Source organism: Neofelis nebulosa, chromosome 5 (genome assembly GCF_028018385.1).
Source record: "Neofelis nebulosa isolate mNeoNeb1 chromosome 5, mNeoNeb1.pri, whole genome shotgun sequence".
In the NCBI taxonomy this organism is placed as follows: Eukaryota; Metazoa; Chordata; class Mammalia; order Carnivora; family Felidae; genus Neofelis; species Neofelis nebulosa.
Window position 1 is genome coordinate 64329484 of NC_080786.1, and position 25908 is coordinate 64355391.

Below are 25908 nucleotides of genomic sequence, written 5' to 3' on the forward strand. Positions count from 1 at the left end.
CAGCTCTTAGTCTGTATGTCTTCCTAGAAACAGTTCCATTTTATTTATCCTCTCTTCCCCGTCCCCTAAAAAGCAAAAAAACAACAACAAAAATTTAAACCATACTTAATTCTCTTTTAATGCCTGGATCTTGACTCTGTTTGCATTTCTCTCTTTGTGACTAGAGCGAGACTTTAAATTTCATTTTGCTTTCAACATGTCTGGGAATTTAAACACATGACTGTCAGTGTCAGTGGGCAGTTCTGGTAACCTCCTCCCAAAGGACATAGCTTAACCTTGAAATTGTCTCCAAACTCCAAAAGTATCTATCTCTTTCAATAAACAAGTATTCTTTTTTTAATTTTTTTAAACGTTTATTTATTTTTGAGACAGAGAGAGACAGAGCATGAACGGGGGAGGGTCAGAGAGAGGAAGACACAGAATCCGAAACAGGCTCCAGGTTCTGAGCTGTCAGCACAGAGCCCGACGCGGGGCTTGAACTCACGGACCGCGAGATCATGACCTGAGCCGAAGTCGGCTGCTTAACCGACTGAGCCACCCAGGAGCCCCTAAACAAGTATTCTTTATATTCTTTATAGGCTATGAAACAGCCACAAGAAGGTCTTGATTCTCTATAACGGTTTTGTGGTGATAGTGGATGTAGGGGTGGGGGTGGGAGTGTGTGTATATGTGTTTTCATTTCATCCACTGAGGTGCTCAGCAGACAGATATTCATTTTTCCCTAATGCAGCAGTTTTTATAGCAGAGACATAATATGGCCAATCAGTACTGAAAACTGTACAAAATGCACCCAAGAAAGGAATGACTGAGGGCCTCATGCCAGCAAAGTATTAATGATCAGCACTCCCTATGTATTCTGCACAGCTCAGAATTCTAGAAGTCAAAGCCTAAGTTTTCTGAATGTTGCCCAAAAAATATAATCACAAGAAGATCAGGTGGTTTAATCCACTAACTGTACTTTTCTTAAATTATCTTTCTATATCAACATTAAGAAATTCTCATTTTTCTTAACTGTTTAAAACTCTCTCCATTTAGTTACAACAAATTTGCTCCAATGGTTTAGGATACTTAGCCTTGCCAAAATTATGGACCCTATTTTCTGGAGTAAGAGTATTTAACTCTCTATATTTACAACAAAGTTGCCATAAGGAACAAACCGATTTAGAAGCTGTTGAGATTAATAATTCATTCGTACACATATCATGTACTTTGGCCCAGGCTCTAACACCATCAACACTTTTCCTAAATTGGTGTCCCCAATCCCTTTATTAGAGATAATGAATTCATCGCATGGCTGGGCGCAGATAGTGATTTCTGTGGTCTCAACTGATACGAATCAATCCCCTTAGGGCTGGGAATATGTCTTAATTGTATACTTGTTCTTGAACAAAACTACTGCTTCCATTTGATTTCTTCCCCCCTTTACTTACCCAAATGATTTTCATTCTTACCTCACTCATCAACTTGTCAATTGGAGAACAGGAGCTATTTCCTTTCTTTGTTTGGGATTCTGGCCACAACCCAGGCACCATTTTCCAAGTAATTAATGAGCCCTGCAATGTCCTGGCTTGTGACCACCAGCCTCTTCCTTTGTTATATTACATCTTGCCAGGAGAAGGACTGAATGCAAGAGTAGGCTGCTGCTTAATGAAGAGCAAGCTGCTATTTTTAAGTGAAAATACCCTAAGGTCTTTTAGTTTTGCCACATGGCAAAAGGGTGTGCTTGCAATTAAATCTTAGGCTCATGAAGAAAGTCCCAGAAGCACAAGTATTTAAGAGTTATAGATTTCTAATAGACTGTCAAGAACTGAAACGGAGCACACAGTCTGGTAGGGTGGGAACTCAACCTTGGCTCCTACCTGCCACACCAAAGCTGCTTTCCCTGCATCAGCAATGAGAAAACACCAGGATAGCCAATTTGGGGTGAAGGGCAAAAAGAGGTCAAAAGATGAAAGTGGACTTTTTTTTTCCCATCCTTATTCCTTAGAAGCAAGGGGATAAAATGTTGAGGATTTCTTCACCATGATCATTCATGCATTGAAAAGATATGCTTTTAGTGTCTTCTAGGCATCAAACATTAATTTATTTCCTAGGGGCAGAGGACTCATCAAACAGAATCCTTATCCTCAAGAAAGAGTTTTGTGGAAAGAGACTGAAAAGAAGAGCACACAGTCTAGTAGGGTGGGAACTCAACCTCAACCGTAAGGAGGGAAAAGGATGAGAGGTCTAGACGGTGGGTTGTTCCTATGAGGTGGTCAGGGAAGGTCTCTAATAAAACGACATTTGAGCAGAAACTAGAGAAAGTGAAGGAGCAAGCAATACAGGTATCTGGAGGAGAAGATTCCAGGTAGATGAAACAGCAAGTACAAAAGGCACTGCAATCAGCCACCTGTTTGCCTGGTTGACCATTAACTACCCTAAAAGCTTAACAATATATTCAGAACTGAGTCACTCTAGACAAAACTTCCTCTTTCAAGTCCCTAAACATTGATTTTACCATTTTTGAAAAAAAAAAAAAATCATTGAAAATGGATTCTGTAACACTCTGCCCTGTTAGAAATATGGCTCATAATGAAGTCTTTTCTGATGACTCCCATGTGTAAGTATCATCGTTTATTCATGTACATATTAAGCACATAATCTATGTGCAACATTATACTTCTCCCTTACCTATCGAGCATCTACTCTTTACTAGGTACCATGTTAGTTATGGAGAATACTATGATAAGCAAAGCAGAAAGTTCCTGTCCCCATGGAGTTTCCAGTCTGATGAGGGAGTCAGGCATTAGCCAACTAATACACCACTATAAACTGAGCTTTACACCCTGAAGGAGTGTGCAGAGACTATGAGAACTCAAAACAGAGCCTAGGACCTTCTGGAAGATGAGGAAAGGGTTTTGTGAGGAAATTACTTGAAGGAGTTCATAAGAGGAGAAGAGGATTCCAGGAAGCAGGAACAGTATGTGCCAAGGCCCTGAAATGTACAGGAACAAATTCGGTTTGCTGTATTAAAAGAAAGCAGTGTGTCTGGATTCCAGAGAGCGAGATGGAACAGCAATAAAACTGATTTTGGAGAAGGAGACTACAGTCACATCATGCTGGGCCTTGTAGGCTAAGTTCGGTCTTGATCAAACGGGAAATTATTTGAAATGTTTTGGGCCGGAAAAAGACACGATCAAATAAGCATTTTCGTATGACCTCACTGGCTGCACAATGGGAATACAGGGGCTTTGGGGATAGTATCAGGGGACAATCCACTGAGGTGCTCAGCAGACAGATATTCATTGCCTGCATAAGAAGAACGGTGGTAGAGACAGAAAACAGAAGAGGGAATTAAAAAGCATTAAGGAAGTAGAGTCAGCCAAGCTTCGTCATGGGTTTAAATTCAGGAGATTAGATGTCATGGGTGACTCCTACTTGGCTTTTGGAACCATAATGATGCCCATCTTTCTTTTGTTCACCTGCTAGGAAAAAAAGAAGAAGAAAAATGACAAAATATCCTAGCTCAGGCACCAAACACACAGAGCACAATATCTCTTTTCTCTTTAGCAGCCAGCCTGGTTCTATGTTAATACCTGAATCCCTGACGTTCAAGTCTCCAGTGCCGTTGGCTGCAAAGGGTCTGTCACAAAAAAAATAAAAATAAAAATAAATAAAAAATAAGGAGAAGCCAATACTCTACGTTAGACTGGAGACAAATGAACTCCTGATCCTCCTGATCCAAATGACTTCTCTGTTTCCACTTCATTATGGTGGCACTTAGCTGGTCACACCTACAAAGAAATCAGCAAACTGGGTGACTCATTAGGATTTTCTTTTCCAGAGAGCAAAGTACCTAAATAAAGAGTCTCACATTAAGCATACAATGCCAGGGAGTCATCTGAGCAGCAGCAGCAATTTGGGAGAACTTCAAGTGTGGCATTTAGGTTTGAGAGGGGAAGTTAGGAATCCGAGAACTGATCTCACAAACAAAAAGCTTTTATAATAGCCTGTCCTGGATAAGACAGTAATGAGAGGACAAAGAGAAAAGTCGTCCTCCTCTTAATGCCAAGGAAACCTAAGAATGTGACTTCTTAAAAAGGAGCAGGTGAAAAGAAGAATTTTAGTGTCATCAAGAGTGACTGTTCTTCCTCTTTGCTAGAAATAGCTGAGAGTCTAAATCACACAAGAGGCCCTAAGGAAGAAGGTGCTTATTATAAATGAGCCTGAAACTAAATCATGCTGTATAGACTCTTCTAAGCTCTTCTGAGAATCCTAATGGGATCTTACTCACCTGAAGATCACCTGTTCACAGTCACAAAAGGTTAGGATAATATTTGTAGTTTGTTTTGTATGTGAATCCATCATAAACCTCATCCCTTCCTGTGACCATAGATTATTTTGGGGGGGAAGGGTCACCACCCTATGCCAAGTAGGGGCAGGAAACCACAGATTTTTTTAAGTCTATCTTTCTGTAGGAATTAAGTTCAAATAATTTTAAATTGAAGCAACAATGAGTATTCCATAGTATAAAAGGCAAAATCCAACTGAACTTTTAAGATAAAACACAAGGTTTCAGGTACATGTCATTCTTGTGGGTTCCCCACCACCACCTTGAACCCCAGACCTCTTGATGGGGATGGGCAGGTACAAGCAGACTCCTCCATTAGGCATGGGTGGCCACAGTACCTAGGGCCCCACAGTGCTTTTCACAGCTGTCAATGTCATGCTAATTTTGAAATACAAAGAAAACAATGAACTCTTAGGTCAAAGAAAATGTTTTAATATATAATATTAACGTAATTATCTTTATACCAAAGTAGGTGTAAAATCTATTTTTCAAAAATTTTTATGGAGTCAGATGACCAGAAAGAAAAGTGCCTAGGACCCACCCACAAGAGTCCTACCGTGGCCCTGGGTAGTTAGTTCCTCCTCAGGTAAGCCTCAGAATACAACTGACAATGGTACGTTTTAAAGTATAGTGGTCCAATATCATTGTGATTTGGTGGGACAGTGTCAAGCACTTTTAATTTGAAAAGTATGCACTATATTATTTGTTTGTTTGTTTGTTTGTTTGTAAGTAGGCTCCACACCCAATGTGAGGTTTGATTGAACTCATGACCCTGAGATCAAGAGTCCCATGCTCTAGCAACTGAGCCAGCCAGGCACCCAGTATGTACTATATTTGAAAGTGTGGTTAAAATGATGGGTTTCCTACTAATAGTAGCAATAAAGTTTCCTTTTTGGAAAATAAGAAATTTTGAATACTAGGCTGATTACTTAATTCCATTTTAAATCATATATCATAATTTTTTCAGAACTAGTGGGTGAAACTGTTAAGACAACATGAAATATTTGTTGGTTGGGACAAAGCGTCTCTCACTAGCACATGAAATGATCCTACATAGTTCTTACATTATACAGAGGGAAGCAGATAATTCATAAAGATTCCCCCCAAGAATGAGATGTTCACAAAAAAATGAGGTCAGCAAGTCCAGTCTTATCAGCTGGGATAATTTTACGAGGGTCAGACAGCCCCGGAGCATAAACAAGTCACTCTGGGGTCTGGAGGAAGCTGACTCCTGATTCCCGAGAGGCAGCATCATACAATTAGATTGTTTACCCTTGCTTAACACAAATTTGACACATTTTCTAAAAACCACCTGCTGGGGTCCTGTCAAAACGGATGATGGAAAGTCAGAATAATTTTCTGGCCCAGAATGTCTAGCATTCCAATAATCCATTCCATTTCAGTCATGTTTTGAATATAGAGAAGGATATTTTCCTCAAGTAATATTTGAAATCAATCTATTCTTGCATGCTTTAGCTCCCTCAGAGCATAGATTCACTTGAATCAAAAGAAGCCAGTGGAATCCAGGACCTTCTAAAAGTAGTATCCTAAGGCTTCTTTTTTTCTTGTATGTCTTGGAGTTGTTAACTCAGACAGAAGGAACTTATCTACTCCCAGAGCAAAAAGGTCTTACATTATTATTATTTTTTTTAACGGCCAATGAAATCTGCCCCAGGGAGCTGAAAGAAAGCTGCCCAAAGAAAAATATTCTGTATATCTTTCATGAGAATTCAGACTACAAAATAAATAAGGTAGAGCATATAACATCATTACAAACATGCTGAAAAGGGTAAACAAGGTTCTCTATTGGCTTACTCACCGCTGCCAATATTAGCTATACCATCATCCTTACCTACCATTTACGTAAAATATTGTCACTGGTAATAATAGAATCAGGATTTGAACTGAGGTTTGCTTAGGCCTAAATTCATGCCCTTACCCCCTGTATTAGAATGGTGCCTGGAACAAAGCTGGTAGTCAATATACATTTTTGAGTTGGAATCTAGATTAAGAAGTGGGCTGTCTGATCCAGGATTCTGAAGTATCTTCTGGAGCTACTTTGCAGCTAATCTCAACTCCCAGTATGAAAGAGCTCTTTAAAACATCTGATAGGATTCAAGGACTACACCTGATAATGCCCTGTCTCAAATATTCTTTCAGGTTAATTTTACTCCTTATCGAAATTCAATTAGGATGAGAAAAAATTAAGTATTACAGTTAAATAACCAAAATAAGTAAAAGATTTCCATACAAAAAGTTTAAAGTTCTGTTGCTTTGCTTTAAAGAAAGGAATGTCCAAAGAATCTCAATCATTTAACTGGACTCCAGGTCATAGAGTATACTGCAAATATCCAACACTAGCTAACTCGTGTGTGTGGGTTTGCGTACTCATTTCATTCTTGAAATTCCTCTAAATGCATTTCATGCATTATCTCACTTAATCCTTGTGAGGTAGGTACTATTATTATTCCTATTTTTTAGAAGAGGACACAATGGACAGAGGTTAAGCAATTAACGCCATGTCAAACAGCCAACAAGCGGCAGAGCCAAGATTCTGGACCCAAAGGACCTCATGCCAAAGCCTCTGCTCTAAAACACTTTGCTCTGTTGCTTCCTATAATAATAACTACCACTTACTGGACACTTCAATGTGTCCCATATATCCTTTATACGCATTATCTCATTAACTATTTGCAGCCACCATAGGCAGAATATTTGTATGTACAAGTGTGTATATGATGCATGCAGATAGAGAAGTAGGTTTGTGTGAATAACTCCACCTTCTAACCCATCACTATAAATCATTGGATCTATCTCTTAACCCTTGAAAGAAAGTCTTTTTAGATACTCTATGATTAATCACATGAAGAACTCCTACAAAAACTGCATTGTGTATCATCTTTCTCAAATTTCCATTAGGTGTTTTAAGTGAATCTTCATTTCAACATTTCAAGTTGAACAGAATTCATTTCTTCCCACATTCTTGCTCTTTTTTTCTTTTCATTTTAATATGAAATATAACAGCACCACAGGAAGTTCTGCAATATTGGTAAGGGCAGAGTTTTAAGACTGTCAGAGTTTCAGGGCTATCATTAAACATATAAAAGTTCAGAGGAAAGTCTCCAATGCATCATAGCAGCCAAATGTCTCAAATCTGTATGTACTTTCCACTAAGTATTATAAGACTCCATCATGAATCCTGGTTATTGCCATTGCTAAGAAGATTTGCTTTCTCCTCTTCACTTACTCAAGTATGTGGTTTATCTCTCTGGGGACTGACAAGCCAGCCAGCACTGGGCATCAAGGCCTTACCCTCATCTTCTCACTTCCCAGAAGAACAGTTCAACACAGAATTTAAATGCCCCATTCAGGCACCCAGCCCACCCCAAATCTGGACTTAACGCCTTCTCTTTAATTAGGAAGGGTGTTTCACATAATCAAGTGATCTCTAGTCCTCAGGGCCTAACTAAGCGCATGCTTCCCCAATTTAAATATGCATATGAATAATCACCTGTATGATCTTGTTAAAAAGCAGGTTCTGGGAGGGCCTGAGATTCTGCATTTCTAGCCATCTCCCAGGTGGTGACAACCACACTACTGGACAGCAGATCACACTTGGGACACTAAAGGTCTAGTTCACAGGCAAATGCAAAAAGTAAAAAGTAAATGTCTGTGTTTCAGTTTTTGAGAGGTTCATCTTGGGTTCAAATCCAGAGTGATCTATAGAATTTTCCATTATCTTCATGTGGCATGAAAATTCTAGATAATCCTTAGAAATATCTATTCACTTTTCTAGTCTTTGGACTCCACAAGGTTATCTCATTCTAGGTAGGAAGGGAGACCGTTATCCCATACATAAAGTTCACCTAGCGATGTGTCCTCTTATGTCCCTTTATCCAACAGTAAGCAACTAATGACTTCAAAATGATGAATCCGTGACACAGATGTGTTCAATACTCAGTGAACTTCTCTAACTCAGACTACTTTGGATGCAAGGGTTGGTACCACTATGTAAATAAGGGACTATTTTACTGTACAGCTTAATGAAGCAAGTACAGGCAGTACAAATTCCTCGGAGAAAATGCCTGAACACTGAAGAGCAACTTGTGATTAGCATATCAATAGGAATAAATAAAGAGTTTTAAGATACCTGAGGGTACTTAAGGACAGAGGTTTTTCAACAAACTTCTTAAACTTCTGTTTATACTCCTAAACTACGTGGTAAATTCTTTCTTCTTAGACACTTTAAAAGATCAGATTCAACCCAGGTCTCCTGTCTGAAAATGAATAAGGTTTTAATGCTCAGAAATGCAGAAGTAGTGTCAAGGTTACTTGATTGACCCAAGTCAAAGAACCTTCTAGAATAGCAACATATTTTGGCTGGGTTTCTACCTATCCTCCTAAGTGCGATATTTTAAAGAACATATATTTCACATATTGGCGGAATTACTAGGTCACCTGCAAGAAGCAAGATAACTCTTGAACCTTTTTTAACTGGTCAGAGAGGAGCAATAAAGCATGTAGACAGTACTGAAGGATGGCTTGTCAGTGTGGCTCCTCCGCTTTAAAAGGGATCCTAAGAACTAGAGGCTGTAGTTCTCAATTAAACCAGAAATATCTGAATTAAACATTTAATTAGATCACTGAACTCTTGAGTTGAGCAGTCGGCCCCACCATGCTTTCATTCTTCCAATGAATTATATCTACTTAAATCTTTGATGTCAAAAGGTTGCAGATGGCTCACTGCCAGATTGCACCATTACTGTCAGTGTGACCAAGGGCATGTCAAACTTCCTAAGGTTCAGATTCTTCATCTGTGGAGCAGGGATACTAAGTAGTAAGTATCTATCTTCCTTATGACATTGTGGAATGGAGCCTTTCATATAATGGGCATAAGTACTATATATACCCACTCTACTTATATGCTTGCATACTAGTATGCTTCTACTGTTAAAAGAATGGGGTTTAGTCGTGAACTTTAAAAAGACACATGAACCACAAGAACAGTCAAGAACTACCACCAAAAGTCCCTATTAAATCTATGAAACTCCTGAGCCCAGAGAGGACCCGGGGTAAAAAATACAAAGAGATTCTTCCTTAGCGAACTGCCAAAAGGGTTCTGAACGCCACTTAACTTATAAGGTTCAAGTCCAGAGAGATAGTAGCATGTAACCTCAATGTGACTTTCCACAGCACACAAGCCCACAGGGCTGTGTTTTGACTTAAGTCAGTTCTGAGACTTGAGTGTTTCATTGGGATATCCAGTCCTTCATCTGAGCAATATTGACATTTGTTATTCTAGAGGATTTTTGTAAATAACCTCCACCCTCCAAATCCTCCAAAAAGTAGATATTAATATAAAGTACCATTATTCTAACAAAATCAAATTTTCAGGCCACATTTATATCTTAGGGTGACTGCACCACCAGGAAAAGAATTGTCCTCAACTGCTACTTCCTCTTAGGGAGAAATCTAATTCAAGTAATGCATATAACTCAGTCAATAAGAACACCAAATGGAAACATATGCCCTTAGCTATCTACTCTTACTTCTTTCTTTTTTTAACTAATATCCAGCACTACACACTTAATTGCTTCTACTCTAACCCAAATCACTGCCTATGAAGAGCGGATTTGTCTCCCCCCCTATTTACTTTGGAAATAGACACCAGCCATAGAGAAGTTAGTTGAGCTCGTGTGCACACAAACTTACAGCATCTTAGCTGATCATCAGCTCCCTGAGCTGTGTTCTTCATGGAAATCTACAAAGAAAACCTCTCAGCTTTAACCAAGACCTTAGAGTGAGAGGGCAGCTGTAGCAGAGCTCTGTGAACCAAGGCTACAGGCCTAGGAGTTGTGTGTGCCATACCCTTCCTGAGAAGCAAGATCCTGAGTAACACATTGAAACCTCTGGATGTTCATGTTCTCACTCAGGAGTGGGTATCATAATCCTAACTAATCTCCAGCTTTGACTGTTAGAATTACAACATAATGACCACAGGCTTGGAAATGCAAAGATGTTCCCTAGAAGATATTTATAAATCATTTATCTGCTAAGGGCTTAATATCCAAAATACATAAAGAACTCATATAACTCAATAACAAACAACAACAAAAACAACAACAAAAACAGTTAAAAAATGGGCAGAGGACTGGGGCGCCTGGGTGGCTCAGTCAGTAAAGCCTCCAACTTCAGCTTAGGTCACGATCTCACCATTGCAAAGTCTGAGCCCCACGTCAGGCTCTGTGCTGACAGCTCAGAGCCTGGAATCTGTTTCGGATACCGTGTCTCCCTCTCTATCTCTGCTCTACTCCCACTTGTGCTCTCTCTCTCTCTCTCTCTCAAAAATTAATAAACATTTAAACAATTTTTTTTAGAAATTAAAATAAAATGGGCAGAGGATCTGAGTAGATATTTATCCAATGAAGACATCCAGATGGCCACAGGCACATAAAAAGAAGCTCAACATCACTAATCCTCAGGAAAAGGCAAATCAAAACCACAATGAGATATCACCTTACACCTGTCAGAAAGGCTAGTGTCAAAAAGACAAGAAATAACAAGCATTGACAAAGATGAGGAGAAAGGGGAACACTCATGCACTGGTGGTAGGAATGTGAATTGGTGCAGCCACTATGGAAAACAGTGTGAGGGTTCCTGAAGAAATTAAAATTAGAGCTGTCATATGATCCAGCATTTTCACAACTAGGTATCTAACCAAAGAAACCAAAAACAATAATTGGAAAAGATATATGCACCCCTACGTTCATTTCAGCATAATTTACAATAGCCAAGATATGAAAACAACCTGTGTTGTTGGATGAATGGATAAAAAGAGATGTGGTATATATGTGTATGTATGTGTGTATACATATATATACATGCATGTATACATATATATATATGCATGTATATATATACATACACATGAATGTATATATGCAATGTATACAAATGGTGACTCACTGTTGTATACTTGAAACTAATATAACGTTGTGTCAACTCTAAATAATAAATACGTGAGTAATAAATTTAAAATAAAATTAAAAAGGAATACATGAAAAAAAGTTAATTAACTTAAAAAACAAAGATGCTCCCTAGAGACTATTGCACAGAACAAGGAGTCTCTTCAACACCAAAATGCAGATGACCGAATGCTGGGGTGTGAGGTAAGTGGTAAGTGGGGTATGACAGGAAACCTACTTACTTTTAGATATTAACAAACATATGGATTTGAACAAGAACTAACACTACGATGCATAGTATTCAAGTCAAATTTCAAAGAGCACACTTAACCACAGTATTACTCATCAACTTAACCAGAAATTCATACATCTCCTGTGCTTCTGGATGGAAAAACAATATTAAAAAAAAAGCTTTTTGTTTTGGAGATTGCTATTTTGCTTTGGGGTTTTTTTGTTTGTTTGTTTCTATTTTGTGTTTTCCTCCATCCCTTATCAACACTGATTTCTTGACCACATCTTAAATTTATAGCATATTTACTCAGATGACTAACTGTAGGCTTTAGTCTTGTTCAAGCAAGTCTTGTCTTCAGCAACATGCTAAAATCACCAGAAGGGTTAGCTGAGGGAAATCAGGATCTGCTTAATTTGAAACTCCTTTTAAGAGAATCTACAATTGAGGCACCTGGCTGGCTCAGCCACAAGAGCGTGTGACTCTGGATCTGGGGGTCATGAGTTTGAGTCCCACATTGAGTGTAGAGAGTACTTAAAAACAAACAAACAAACAAAAAAACAAACCTTAAGAAAAGAGAGAGAATCTACAATCAACTCTGCCTCCATCCAAAGAAAAGGACACAGTGCCCTGTGTTTTCACTAGCCTTCACTGTTTTGACACATAGTAAGAGAATGAGTGAGATTAACATGGGCAAAACTTGCCACTGAATCATCTGATAATAGTTTTTAGAGGCACTGCTAGTGTTCTTCGGTTATGGGTACTACATACCTATAACCTGAAGGGGAAAAAAAGGTTGAATAGTGTGGCCCTTAGTGGTACTAGAAATGAAGAATCTTTACACAAGTATTCCCAACTGGCTTTCATGATAAATTACACAATAAATCGTTTGCATCCTCATACTGTAGCCAGGTCACTCTCAACTACATTACCCAGAAGTTCTTACCTATCATCCTCTGTTTCATTGTCCCTCCCAGCCCCCCAAATCCTCACACATAAACCTAGATCCCCGAGAGGGGCAAATATAAAAGCAAAGAGTAAGCAATTTGCTACAGTGCCATGCCGGGTTACGGGTACCTGGTTTTCCCTCTGCTCTGGATAGAGCAAAGTACGGATTATGCACCTGGCAAATATTTGCATGGTCTCCAGAGCAGTTACATTCATCCATTTGCTCACAAAAGTACATAACTACAGCTGAAAGAAAAAAATCAATTCAATTCAACAAACATTTAACAAGCTCTAGTCTGATTGCTGAGCCTTTGGGAAAAAAAAATCATGCACCTGGCTATTGAAGCCGATTTTTGAAGAAGTCTAGAAATATGCTATTCTCTCCCCTCTCCCACCAAAAGCAAATCATGAGGAAAAAAAGCAACCAATTCCCTCAAATGATCAGCACAGCCCCATTTCATATTGTAAAATGTAACTAGTGCAAAGCATGCCAGTTCCTTTTTGTAGAAGGAAAATAATTCCCTTCTTATCTTTCTGGGGAAACAGCAATTTGGTTTGTTGTATAAAGAACAGTGTCTCCACTTGCTAAGAAATCAGTGATTAATTACCTAGTCATCAATCACCTGTCAGTATTTTGGATCTAAAGATTAGAATAACTACATATTGAAATAAGTCATGGCATCATTGCTTTACATTCTGAATTCAGACTTATCAGGGATCTACATAAAATGAATTCTAACATGCAATACAAGGGCAGGGCAAAACCAATCCCTGTCAAACATTTAAAGAGATTTAGGCTACTCGACCACGAGCCAGGCTCTATCACCTACTTGGTGACATCAGGAAAGTCATGTATAAACTCTGAGACCTCAAGGGCTCTGTCTGTAAAACAGGGGTAACCATACCTCTTTTACCTCATTTGTGGGCATCATAAAGGTCACGTGAAATAATGTGAAGGAGGGTTTTATGAAAATGGTTAAATTCACCAGTACTGATGCTTAACTCCACAGTCCCGAAGACATGGCAGAAGGAAAAGCTAAGAAAATCCATCTCTGTTCCCCAAAGTGCAAAACAGGGTCTTTACAAGTTCAAATGAGCTGTGGCCCCTTTTGTTTTCCCACAGGGATGGTTACAGAATTGTGTCCATGACACTAGTTTTAGAAAGAAGGGAAAACACTTTTTCCTTATCCTATTTTTTTCTGTTACATGATGCAGTAGGTGGATACTTTTTATTTAGCTTGTCAGTATTTAAGCTGCTGTTGGCTATTAAATATTATATTTAGTGTCAGTCTCTGGGATGAAACAGTTGACATTAAGCAAAAATGACACATATTCCACTAAGATAAGGCGTTCCAAAACTCAGCAAAACATAGGAGTAATATGATCTTTTTCTTTTTTAAATCATCTACTCTATATTGGCACTAGAGACAAAATAAGGTAATGTTCTGGACCTCAAGGAACTCAGAGTTTAGAGTGGAAACAGCCAGAACATTACAAAACTGTGAGATCACTCTAGCGAGAAGATGTCAGTAGGTAGGTGTCACAAGGTACAGAGGAGGGGGCTGCTGTCTGAGCCAGGTGTTCAGGAGGGAGGGTAGCTGGCATGAAGAAATAGAAAGCGTGCCTGCTGTGTGCATGAGTGCAGCAATGAGATAGTACTGAAGCACACTGTGAGTCAGGCTGGAGGGAGAGACAGAGATCCCATCATGAGGGACCTGGGAATGGAGGGTGTAGAACCTAAGAGTGGGGAACGCTCTGTGGATTGATGCAAGGAAGGGAGTATCACGTGAGCGGTGCATTGATGAAGGAACAGCTGCACGAAGGAGACCCTGACATTCCTGCACCCAGAACATTCCACTGTGAGCGAAATACTACATCTAAAAGAAATTTCCTGCTAAAAAAGGAAAGAGTTGATACACTTAAAGGTAAAAGGGAACCTAACTTGTAAAACTGTAATAAATGTAACCACAGCCTAGAACATGTTAATAGAGAAAACATTAGCCACACTCTTTTAGGATTTGTACAATATGCTTGTACATTTTTTATTGACCTCGACTTCTACTTCCACCTCAACCTAAAAAGGGTCATTTTATGTACATATAAATGGGGTAGAAAAATCAAGGACTCAGTCAGTTTCGGCTTCCTAGAACAAGATGTAGCCCTTCAGGTGCTGGGTACTCAGTCAACTGGAACGTCAAGTGGGTTGTCGGTGAATCATCTTGAGGAAAGCCAACACACAGACAGGCAGATGTGCAGGACCATTCCAGGTTCACTGGGAAGCCTGAGTTGCAAGACACTATCCAGGAAACGATTACCTCTACAATTAAGTTAACTGGGAATATTTTAAAAAGAAAAGACCAGGGGGACACCTGGGTTGCTCAGTCAATGAAGCGCCCGACACTTGATTTCAGCTCAGGTCATGATCATGATCTCATGGTTCATGGGATTGAGCCCTGTAACATCAGGCTGCATGCTGACGGTGCAGATCCTGCTTGGGATTCTTCTCTTCCTCTCTCTCTGCCCCTCCCCCATGCAGGTTTTCTCTCTCTCTCTCTCTCTTTCTCTCTGTCTCTCTGTCTCTCTCTGTCTCAAATAAACATGAAAGAAAGAAACAAAGAAAGAAAGGGAAAAAGAGAAAGAGAGAGAAAAAGAAAGAGAAAAAAGAAAGAAAGAGAAAGAAAGAAAGGGAAAAAGAGAGAGAAAGAAAAAAGATAGAAAAAGAAAAAAGAAAGAGAAAGAAAGAAAAAAGAAAAAAGAAAGAAAAAAACAGAGAAAGAGAAAAAGAGAAAGAGAGAGAAAGAAGAAAGAAAGAAGGAAGGAAAGAAAGAGAGAGAGAAAGAGAGAAAGAAAGAGTGAAAGCAAGCAAGCAAGCAAGGCAGGCAGGCCAGGGACTGGGGGAAGAAGGGAAATAGGGAATGAAAAGTTATTGTTTAATGGGTACTGAGTTTCCGTATGGGACAGTAAAAAGTTCTGGATTTGGATGGTGATGATGATTGCACAACTATGTGAATGTACTTAATGGTCCTTAACAGTATGTTGTGGTATGTATACTTCGCCACAATAAATAAGAGAGGAAGAGAAGCAAAACTAAAAAGTAGTAAGATTTCGAGTAAACTCAGCAAGGAGCCTCATTCAGGAGCCTGAATGTGATGCACAGACCAAAACACAGTTTATCAAGAAATGCTTTAAAGAAAAGTATCAACGGGAACATGCTAGTGGTCTGCCAGAGACTGTATGTTCCAGGGGACTCTATCATGTAATTAGGGCAGGTTTTCTAAAACAATAGAACACTTTCCCCCTAAAGGAGACAGATCTCTTCACATAATCTGGTTCATAACTTTTCCATGCAGCCTAGTAAGATGATATTATCATCACCATGATTATGATGGTAGCTATTTGGTATTTATTAAGAGTTCTCAGTGAGCCAGCTGCTAGTCTTTTCTCCTTTGTTGTAAATGGGAACAAAAAAAGACAAGTTCTGTGCATTGCTTTGGAAAGTAAGCAACAGGACCCAAATCAGAAGCAATGCCCAAGGCCACAGCACTTGGCAGGAGATGTTGTACTCAGCCTGATTTGGAGGCCCTGGCAATGCTTTGTTCCCCCATTCCAAATCCTCACCACCAAGCAGCGCTCCAACTTAGAAAAGAGTATGTATTTGCTTGTCAAACAGCAGATATTTCTTTTTGCAGTCGCAAAACGTCCAGTAGATTTCATAAAATTACTGAGGTTTAAATTACTGAGGTTAAACCACAGAGATAAGAAATTCAATCTCTGGTTTAATTAATTGGTTAGTAATAATTGGTTATTCTTTTTTTTTTTTTTTTTTAAGTCTCAAATGTTTCCCATGTAAAAAGCAGTTAAAACTGTGCATGGCTCTAAATTCTGTGCCTGTAATCCTGGCAGAGTTTTATTTTACAGGTTGCAAAAAACCCCAAATAATGGTAATTACATAGTAAGTATTGACTGTTTAATTACATGAGACTGCCTTATAATCACCAAGTCATTAAGGGTGTTATGAGATCTAAAAACTACAAGCCACCAGAGTGCTGTGCATCAAGTTATTTGGCAATTCACTGATATGAGGTAGAATGGAAGTATTTTGAACTAAAGCAATCTCAACACTTCAAATGAAAGGTGGGTACACATGTGCCAAGTCAGCAGAAGATGCTTATTAATAAAGGCTGATACTGAATAAGTGAATAAATGAGGTGAATGGAGCCCCATGATAGAGGTAAGAGTGGTAGAGACTCCTTCTCAGAGGCAAAGACACCAAGAAGAGCCCCTATATCACCTGAGAAGCAATACCTTAGTCCAGTGGCTCTCAATTCTGGCTGCACACTAGAAGCATCTGGAAAGTTCTGGAAATCACTTCTACCCAACCATACACCAAACCAACTAAAACCAAGTCTTTAGAAAAGGACCCAGATATGTATAGGTTTTCAAAGCTATCCAAATGATTTCTATAAACAGCAAGGGCTGCGAACCACTAGTAGTAACAAGAAATCCCACGTCGTCCCCTGCAGCAAGTTTTGGTAGCAACTATGGAGGTCTTGCCGCCTAGCAGAGAAAGAGACCCTTCCACATGGCATGTGGCATACAGGCACTCACATAGGTCTTCCCTCTGTGCTCACATAGCAACCATCGAATTCATTACACCCGACAGATCACAGCATGAGGTAGCATGGTCTTGAGCCAAGTCAGACGCAAACAACATGGAGATCTATGAGGATGAAGAGTGCATCAGCCAACACATTTCAAGGGTGAATGATTCACTCTCACCCACCTCCTTCTAGAGTGGTACAACCAACTCTTATTTCCTCTAATAATCCACCTTATCTTTACAAATCACTGAGAGGTTGAGTTTTCTTTTTTTTTTTAACACTAAAAATCAACTATAATATCTAAATGGTAATTATGTCATTAAACGCCATGTAAGAAGTATTGCAAACTGGATTTAACATAAATAATGCAATTCTTTATTGCACACACAAGGCTATGCGTGTTTCTGACTTCACCTTCTATGAATGCTTCTTTCAGATCGTAAAACTTATAAAAATAAGACCATGGAAAGAACTGGTAAGCTAGGCTCCACTGGCACATGTGTTTGGGAAGAAGAAAAGGTTGCTGAGTGCCTACTGTGTGTCAGGTGCTGTGCTGAGGTCTTCCATGCACATTATACTTCGGGCTTCCCAACAGCCCTACACTGTGCTGTTACTAACAGATGAAGAAATCCAGATTTGGAGAGTGAGTTGGCTATCTTTACACAACCAGAACGAGGCAGAGCCTGACTGTGAATCCAGCTCGGTCCTGTTCCAAAATCCTTTTTATTTTCCATTTACAAAAATGCTAAATTGCACCCCAAGATGTGCAAATGACAAGGCCTCAAAGCTTCTTCCATATCTCCCTTCCACAATCCATTCAGGTCTCTACTCTGCCTGGGCAGCATTAATTGCTCCATATTCTATACTCCCACTGTATCTGCCCACCAATTTTAAGAGTTTTGCTATTTTGTCTCATCCTTAAAGAAATGGTTCTCAACTGGGGACGGTTTTACTCCCTAAGAAATATTTGGCAATGTTTGGAGAAATTTTTGATTGTCATGACTTTGAAGTGTCATTAATATCTCATGGGTAGAGGCCAAGGATTCTACATGTTTTAAACATTCTACAATGCACAGGAGAGCCCTCCACAACAAAGAGCTATCCGTCCCAAAATGTCAATAGTTCCAAGATTGAGAAACCCTGCCTTGAGTGATAATGTGGTTTAACAAATGTGCTTTAGTGTCTTCCCCTACAAAATCATGAGGAGTAACGAAGACAATATATATGAAAGCTTTTAGCACATGGTAAGCACCCAGAATCCTGATTAGATAATCTGGCTGCACACTTTCGTAGAGCAGGAACCAACTCAGTTGGCTCTACATTCTTCCCACACAAAGCTCAAGGTTTTTTCTTTTTTTTTAAATTGGCACTCAACAAATGTTGAAATAATGCACTCTTTGTATTGGAAATTCTTGATTAAAAAAACAAATGCCACTATTATCTAAGAAATACAACGTTCTCCCCGTATTCATTCCTTACTAAACAACAAATGAATAGTATAATTTCATGATTCACTAGAACAGACTATGAAAAGCTACATTACATCTTGAGTATATCATAGAATCATCTCTATATCGAGATGATTGATAAGCTCACTATTAAAATGCCTTGTCTTACTTTAGCAGAAGGTTAATTAAGAGATCACAATACACAGACTTGAGGAAATCTCATGCAAGAGGCTCGGATTCTTCTACCTACACCAGGTCAGTTTGACCATATCGATTCTCAGGTCTTGAGTTGAATTATTCAGGACAACCTTAAACTGTAATCACAACATGTCAAATAAAAACACCAAATGTTTAATATCTCGATGAGTACATCAAACCGGTTGGCATCATATCTCGGGTCAAGATCTTTATGTTTTTTACTTTTCTCAGTTGATATAAGCTGGAGTCAGCACAGAAACCCTAAAATCCTAATGTAAATGATTACAAAAAGCATTAGGATTAGCATTCACTCAGTTGCTACAACAGGATAATCTACTTTCATTTTTGCAGTTTCTGGAGGCATGGCGCCATGGCCCTAGCCATCAGAATAAACCCGTATGCTTATTAAAGGTGCAGATTCCTGCACCCCACCCCAGACCGACTGAATCAAAATTTCAAAAATTGATCTTATAAATCTACATTTTTAATAATTTCCCAAATATTTGTTTTGCACACTAAAGTCTGAGAACCTCTGCCAGGAGGCTGGACCCCAGAAAATGGATTTGCCTCACTTTGTAAATTTCCAGCATGGGTCTGGCTTCTACAGACTATGAACAATTCATTTAACATAAACTCCACATCCACTTCCGACCATAAAAATAAGTAGGGCATTTTGTTGATTACTTTTGTGCAAATAGGCATTTCTGCAGTAAGTAGACTAATATTTTATGGCAAACACTGAAAAAAAACCTGGAAATGAGTATAAAAAGGATTCTCAAGGAAAACAAAGCTCAATTCTGAGCCCCACAATGGTCAATGTCTGCTATGCGCCAGACTGAGGAGACAGTGATGGCTAGAGAGACTAGGTCCCTATCCTTATTTTTCCTTTATTTATGCATTTAAATAGTTTAATATACACTCAAACAAAAAAGGAAGATGATTTCAGAGTGGCAATGCCACGAATGCAATAAAACAATTTCATGCGACAGAGAAAGTCTGTGGGGGAAGGAGGCAGAGGTAGTGGCCGTCTGTAGTAGACACAAGGATGGAAAATGGCGTCCCTGAGGAGGTGACATTTGAACTGAGACCTGAAGGAGAAGGCGCCAGTCATGAGAGGGTTGGGGGAAAGTGTTCCCGACAGAGGAAACTGTGCTGTAAAGACCCTGAGCTGTGAACAAGGTGCTCATGAAATTATTATAGGAATTAAATCAGAAATCAGATCGCATATACAAGATGTTCTGCAAAATAGAAAGCTATTTAGAAGTATAAAGTATTATTTTTAGTAATATATTAGAACAGTTCTGGAGAGAAGCTGCAATAATGAAAGGCCTCAGATCTGTGTGATATAAAGAATTAATCAAGCAACTTGAGGCTATATTGCTTAAAGAACAATAGACACAAGTATGTGTTTGAGTGAAGAAAGGAGAAGTCTTCTTTGAATATTTCAAGAACTATGTTCTTGTGGAAGATGATTCATTTTTTTAAATAGCTCTGAGGGTATGGAGCAACTTGAAATGGTAAACATTTTAGAAAGGTAGAAGAATCTTGGCTCATAATGATAATGAACACTCAAAGAGAGTTGTAGGAAAATGGACTGACTGGAAGGTAGTGAGTTCCATATGACCAGAAGTAATCAAGGTCAGGCTGAATAGACATTTGGCAGAGGAATGATTGGACTAGATTACCTAAGAGGACCTCCACAATTCTTTGAAAACACACATACATTCACTCGAGGTGCTCTCTCTCTCACACGCCCTGTAACCTCCAAGATGGCCTCTTCAGTTCATGCTTTACAACTTTGGGAGGTTTTGAGAAAAACTTGAGAGATACTGAGGATTCTACCATATTCACAATTCACCCTGTCATTCTGCAATAAATTATGTCTCCATGTCCATAATAACCAATATATATTTCAAAATGGCAAATTAAGAAACCGGATAGACCAACATTCATTTTTGAAATTTGTGGCTAAGATTTAGTGGTGTTTCAGCACTACACATTTAACAATTATCTCAATATATTAAAATATTAAAATATTACTTTATTGTAACAAAAACATTATCTGGATTCCATTAGCTCCCAATAGGTGGCATGCCAATAAATAGCCAAAATCTTTAGCACACAGGTATGTGGCTTTTTGTTGGTTTGGTTTTTAATGGGAACCATAGGCCCAGGAAGATGATTTCTACAATAAAAGTCCTGACAGAGAATCACTACTCTATTATTTATGTATTAAATCCAATAAATAAAGTAAAAAACATAGTGACTTGTCACTTGACCACCAAAATGCTAAAAGGTAAGCCTTCTAAGGACAGAGAGACCAAGCCAGACTTGGGAGTGAGACTAGAAATAACTTTGAAAATCTAAACATTACTAAATGACCTTTATATGTCCACACCCAAATGCATGTGGTTCATATTCAGATAGATTGCAGAAAATATTCTCTTAATATCTACATTTTTGTGCACATTTGTGTTTATTGTATTAAGTACATTTCTTAAAAACTATTTGTAAATAAAATTCTATCATGTCTCTCTTAGGACAACTCACAAAAATGAATCTTTCCATAAAATAAAGACAAGGTCTATGTAATTGTTCATAAAATTAGACTTCATTTTGTAAAATCCAGGAACACCAAAAGCTGAAATCAACAAGTTGAAATCAAACTTAATACAAAGAAACTTTAAAACTTAATACAAAGAAAGAGTTTATCATAGAATTTTTTTTTGGTATACAGATCTCTTCTCAGGGCTATGAAAATTTCTATGTATGCTTATAGTATTTTAGAAATATGTCTATTCCATAAAAGGTAAATATAACCTGTAATGTGAACAATCACTTCCTAACTTATTTTTCTTTAGGCTCACATATATTAGATTGTGCTATTTTATTAAGCTGAATCCCTCAGAACTCAAGGTAACAAAAGGACTGGATTAGTGGCTCAGGAAACCCAGGTATCTCTGTCCAGAAGCAGGTGCCACCTAACATCTGAGTTGCCTAGACACCGATCTCTTAAATGAGTAGGGAGTTTTAATTCTTCAGATATATCATTACCATTACAAATCCCCAAAGCATTTCTAATGACATTTGTACCTGACTAATGCACAGAGAAGCTGCGATGCCACAAAACAATACATAGGGCTGGTAAAAGAGACCAAGTCTTCTGTCCCAGAGTCCAACATGTTCACCAGGACCTTTCTTGGCAATCTCCTTCCAGCTTGAGTGGTGTCAAAGTTTTGTAACGACCACTAAAATAATGGTATCTCTAGGATAATGTTAACAACATAGTTGGTGAATATCTTTCCTCTCTAAAAAAGATCTGAGACCTCTTGACACTTGTTTCCTTTCCTTATTTTTTTTTTTTCAGGCAACAAGAAATTCGGGATAGTTGTGAATTTTCCAAACCTTCTCATCCTTAACTGAACCTCTTTGTTGCCTTATCTTGCAAGAGTGTACAGTCCACCTCTTAGAGGTGGACAAAGCTGTGAATCATGACCCAAATGCATGTTCTACAGATGGGAAGAAGCATGGTACCGTGGAATGGCTCTAAGGGTGCCATGAAACCAGGAGCATGCCACAGAGTTGCAACTCCAGACTGTCAGCAAATCAGAAGTAATTTTCTACCTAAATCAGAGTTTAATTCATTAGCCCACATTAATTCACAAGTTCTAACCAATTTCTCAAAACGCAATAACACAATCTTCCAACCTAATTATCTTCATTGACAGCATTTAAAAGCATTTGCTGAGACACATTTCTTCCTTGTGTCAGACAGGATCAACGTCAAGTGAACAGCTTGGGTGGACGACATTCTGTCTAATTGCAAGGGGTTGCCATTTCAGGAACTAATCATTTCTTGCAAGGGAGAAATTCTCCCCTGGAGTGGACACCAATAAATAAATACCTCCCAATAAATAAAGGTTTAAATAGGTACCTGTTTACAATTGTGTTCAGATTCTCAAGATCATTGTGTGTGTGTGTGTGTGTGTGTGTGTGTGTACTCTTGGCATTCTGTTGAATTGGAAATATTACAATATAGATGACTTCCACAATAATTTTAATCACTTAGAGAAGTTTAGGGATCTGAAGAGAAACTTTTAAAAACAGAACAACAAAAGAGATAATTTGTAATGAAAACACCATCCCATCTAACTACCACTCAGGAAAATGATAGATATTTCCCTATAAATAATCATGAGAAAAGAACTGGGTTTTTTTGAAGGCATTTATTTCAATAGCTCATTCACTAAAACCCCCTAAACTTTAATCCAAAACAGTTCATTTCCATTTCCTTTTGATAATCAGAAAGGAAATCAACCCACATTTTTTAAACAGTCATTTTTTTTAGATCCTTTACTGGGGGGTAATATCTTTTAAAAGCATTTTGAGTGAACGTATAAGCAAAAACTACTAAAAGGACAAAACATACTTCTTATTCCTCATGTCAAGTTTAACTTTTACTTATTTCATATATTCTAAAAGTCATTGCTGCCATTAGGCCTTTGCTTTGTGAGGTAGCCAGGTTTCTCCTAACACTGTTCACTAAACTCATTTTAATTTTTTTATTTTTTTTTTTTTTATTTTTTTAACATTTTTTATTTATTTTTGGGACAGAGAGAGACAGAGCATGAACGGGGGAGGGGCAGAGAGAGAGGGAGACACAGAATCAGAAACAGGCTCCAGGCTCCGAGCCATCAGCCCAGAGCCTGACGCGGGGCTCGAACTCACGGACCGCGAGATCGTGACCTGGCTGAAGTCGGACGCCTAACCGACTGCGCCACCCAGGCGCCCCCACTAAACTCATTTTAATTCATGCCCTGGGCCAATAACAAATCTACTTTTCCAGCTGTAATGCTTTAACAGCTTAAATTTCTAAAGTAACAGGCATCTTTTGCTCCTTTGAAAACCAGTTCTGGCAGTGTGATGTAAAGGAAAGTAAACACTTAAAGAGGTTCAAATATGCAGCATCGGAATTCACGTGTCAGATATAGACACTGTTGTATTTAATGAAGGTCAATGCCCAAATCCCGGAATCCAGTTTAGGCAATGGGACTACAGATATATTTCGAACGATGGAGAGTCAATTAACAAGCACATAATTTTGTTGTAAATCTGTTATAAGACATATATGAACAAGAAGGGACAGCATTTCTAATTAGCATGCATGAATCAAAAACCATATATATGCCATGCTATATTCAAATTAAATGAACCTACCTTATAAACTTGTCCATATGTTCCATTCCCAACAAGTTCCACTAATTCAAAAATCCCTGCAGGGTCCTAAAAGAAAATAAACAAACAACAAATATTCAGCACAACATTCTAGGCATTGTTGTAATCAAAAGCAAAAATTCAAAATAAGCAAATAAATAACTTTAGCTTTGGGGGTACTCATGTGTTAATATTAATTGCTATTAAAATTTAATTCAGCTACAGCTATGAAATTAGTCAAAATCTACTTTCTTTCCATTTTACATCTCTATGAGATGTGTTTAAATCAGACAAAAAGAGATATGACTTTCACTGAAACAATAACAAAGAATTAACATATTTCTCACAGTCAGATGGAAACACACTTGCAGGTACATCAGGATAAAATGAAAGAGCCATCATCTTGAGAAAGGATTCTAATTTCTCAGATCTTTCTCTATGAAGCTTCTGAGCTGTCCATTATGTTGAACACAGTCAAGAAGGGGGTGTTTCTGTGTGGTGGGGCAATCTTACATAAGGTAGTCAATGGTTCCCAAGAGCAAATCCAACCAACATAGCTGCCTCTGGGGCACCTGGGTGGCTCAGTCAGTTAAGCGTCCAGCTCTTGGTTTTGGCTCAGGTCATGAGTTCACGATGCATGAGTTTGAGCCCTGCATCGGGCTCTACACTGTCAGTGCAGAACCTGCTTGGGATACTCTCTCTCCCTCTCTCTCTAGCCCTCCTTTGCTTGTGTTCTCTCTCTCTCTCTCTCTCTCTCAAAAATAAATAAATAAACTTTAAAAAAAACACAGCTGCCTCTCTCAGCATGTTTTTCTTTGGATTCATCTTCCCTCTTTACAAGGCTGTCCTTGCAAATTATGTTTCTGTGGATGGTCTCCAGATCCTGCAGTACCTGAAGAGTCCCTGCAGGATTTTGAAGACAAACTAAATTGGAGATTGATGCAAGTCCTTACCACCAAACAGGTGTCACCTAACCCTCAGAGTCAGCTAAATGTTAGAGTGCTCCACAAATGTCCAATGAGTGCTACTTCTTACTAAATTACGGTCCACAAAAGTTGAAAAAAATATCAAAGCCTATGAAATTCAACTCAGAAGCATAAACTGACTCTGACCTCTACTGATATCTAATTGGACAGAAATTATTTCTTTAAGGGCCTAAATGAAGAATCACAAACTTAAACGTCCACAGAGACTAGGCAAGTAACATAAGAGAGCAAAGTGCAGGGCGCCTGTGGCTCAGTTGGTTAAGTGTCTGACTTCAGCTCGGGTCATGATTTTGCAGTTCGTGAGTTCGAGCCCCATGTCAGGCTCTGTGCTGACAGCTCAGAGCCTGGATCCTGCTTCAGATTCTGTGTCTCCCTCTCTGTCTCTGTGCCTCCCCCACTCATGCTCTCTCTCTCTCTCTCTCTCTCTCTCTCACACACACACACACACACTCTCTCTCTCTCTCTCAAAAATAAATAAACATTAAAAAAAAAAAAAGAGTGAAGTGGGCCAGCTGGGGTCTGTGGCAGCCTGAAGAAGCCATGTCTCCCTGCAGAGAGGGAGGTAACATAGCTGGGACCAGTTGGTTCTTACATTAACCTATGAGCACAATATTGCCAGGTCTGAAGTTTTGTGTTTTGTTTTTGTGTTTTGTGTTTGTTTGTTTCCAAGATGTCCTAATTTTTATTTTTTTAAGTTTCTTTATTTATTTCGAGAGAGAGAGAGGCAGACAGAGAGAGAGAGAGAAAATCCCAAGCAGGCTCCTCACTGTCAGCACAGAGCCTGATGCGGGGCTCGAACTCACGAACACATGAGATCATGACCTGAGACAAAATCAACTGTCAGAGGCTTAACCGACTGAGCCACCCAGGTACCCCCGTCTTAATTTTTAAATGTTAGGCGCGAACTGTGAGGGAAGGCCAAATAAAAAAAGGCTGCAAAAGCATCAACACTTTTGTAAGAGCACCACCATATGTTGTCAGGGTGCCTG

General features: G+C 38.8%; 1 protein-coding gene across 9 annotated transcripts in view; it reads right to left on the minus strand.

Annotated features, from left to right (window-relative positions):
• The window catches only part of TNIK (TRAF2 and NCK interacting kinase), a 399936-nt gene that overhangs the window by 290305 nt on the left and 83723 nt on the right, over positions 1-25908 (minus strand). For all 9 annotated transcript variants that reach the window (XM_058732385.1, XM_058732383.1, XM_058732381.1 and 6 more), the window contains exon 2: positions 23937-24002. In XM_058732385.1, the coding sequence (XP_058588368.1) occupies positions 23937-24002 (66 nt within the window). The remainder of the gene's footprint in view (positions 1-23936; positions 24003-25908) is intronic.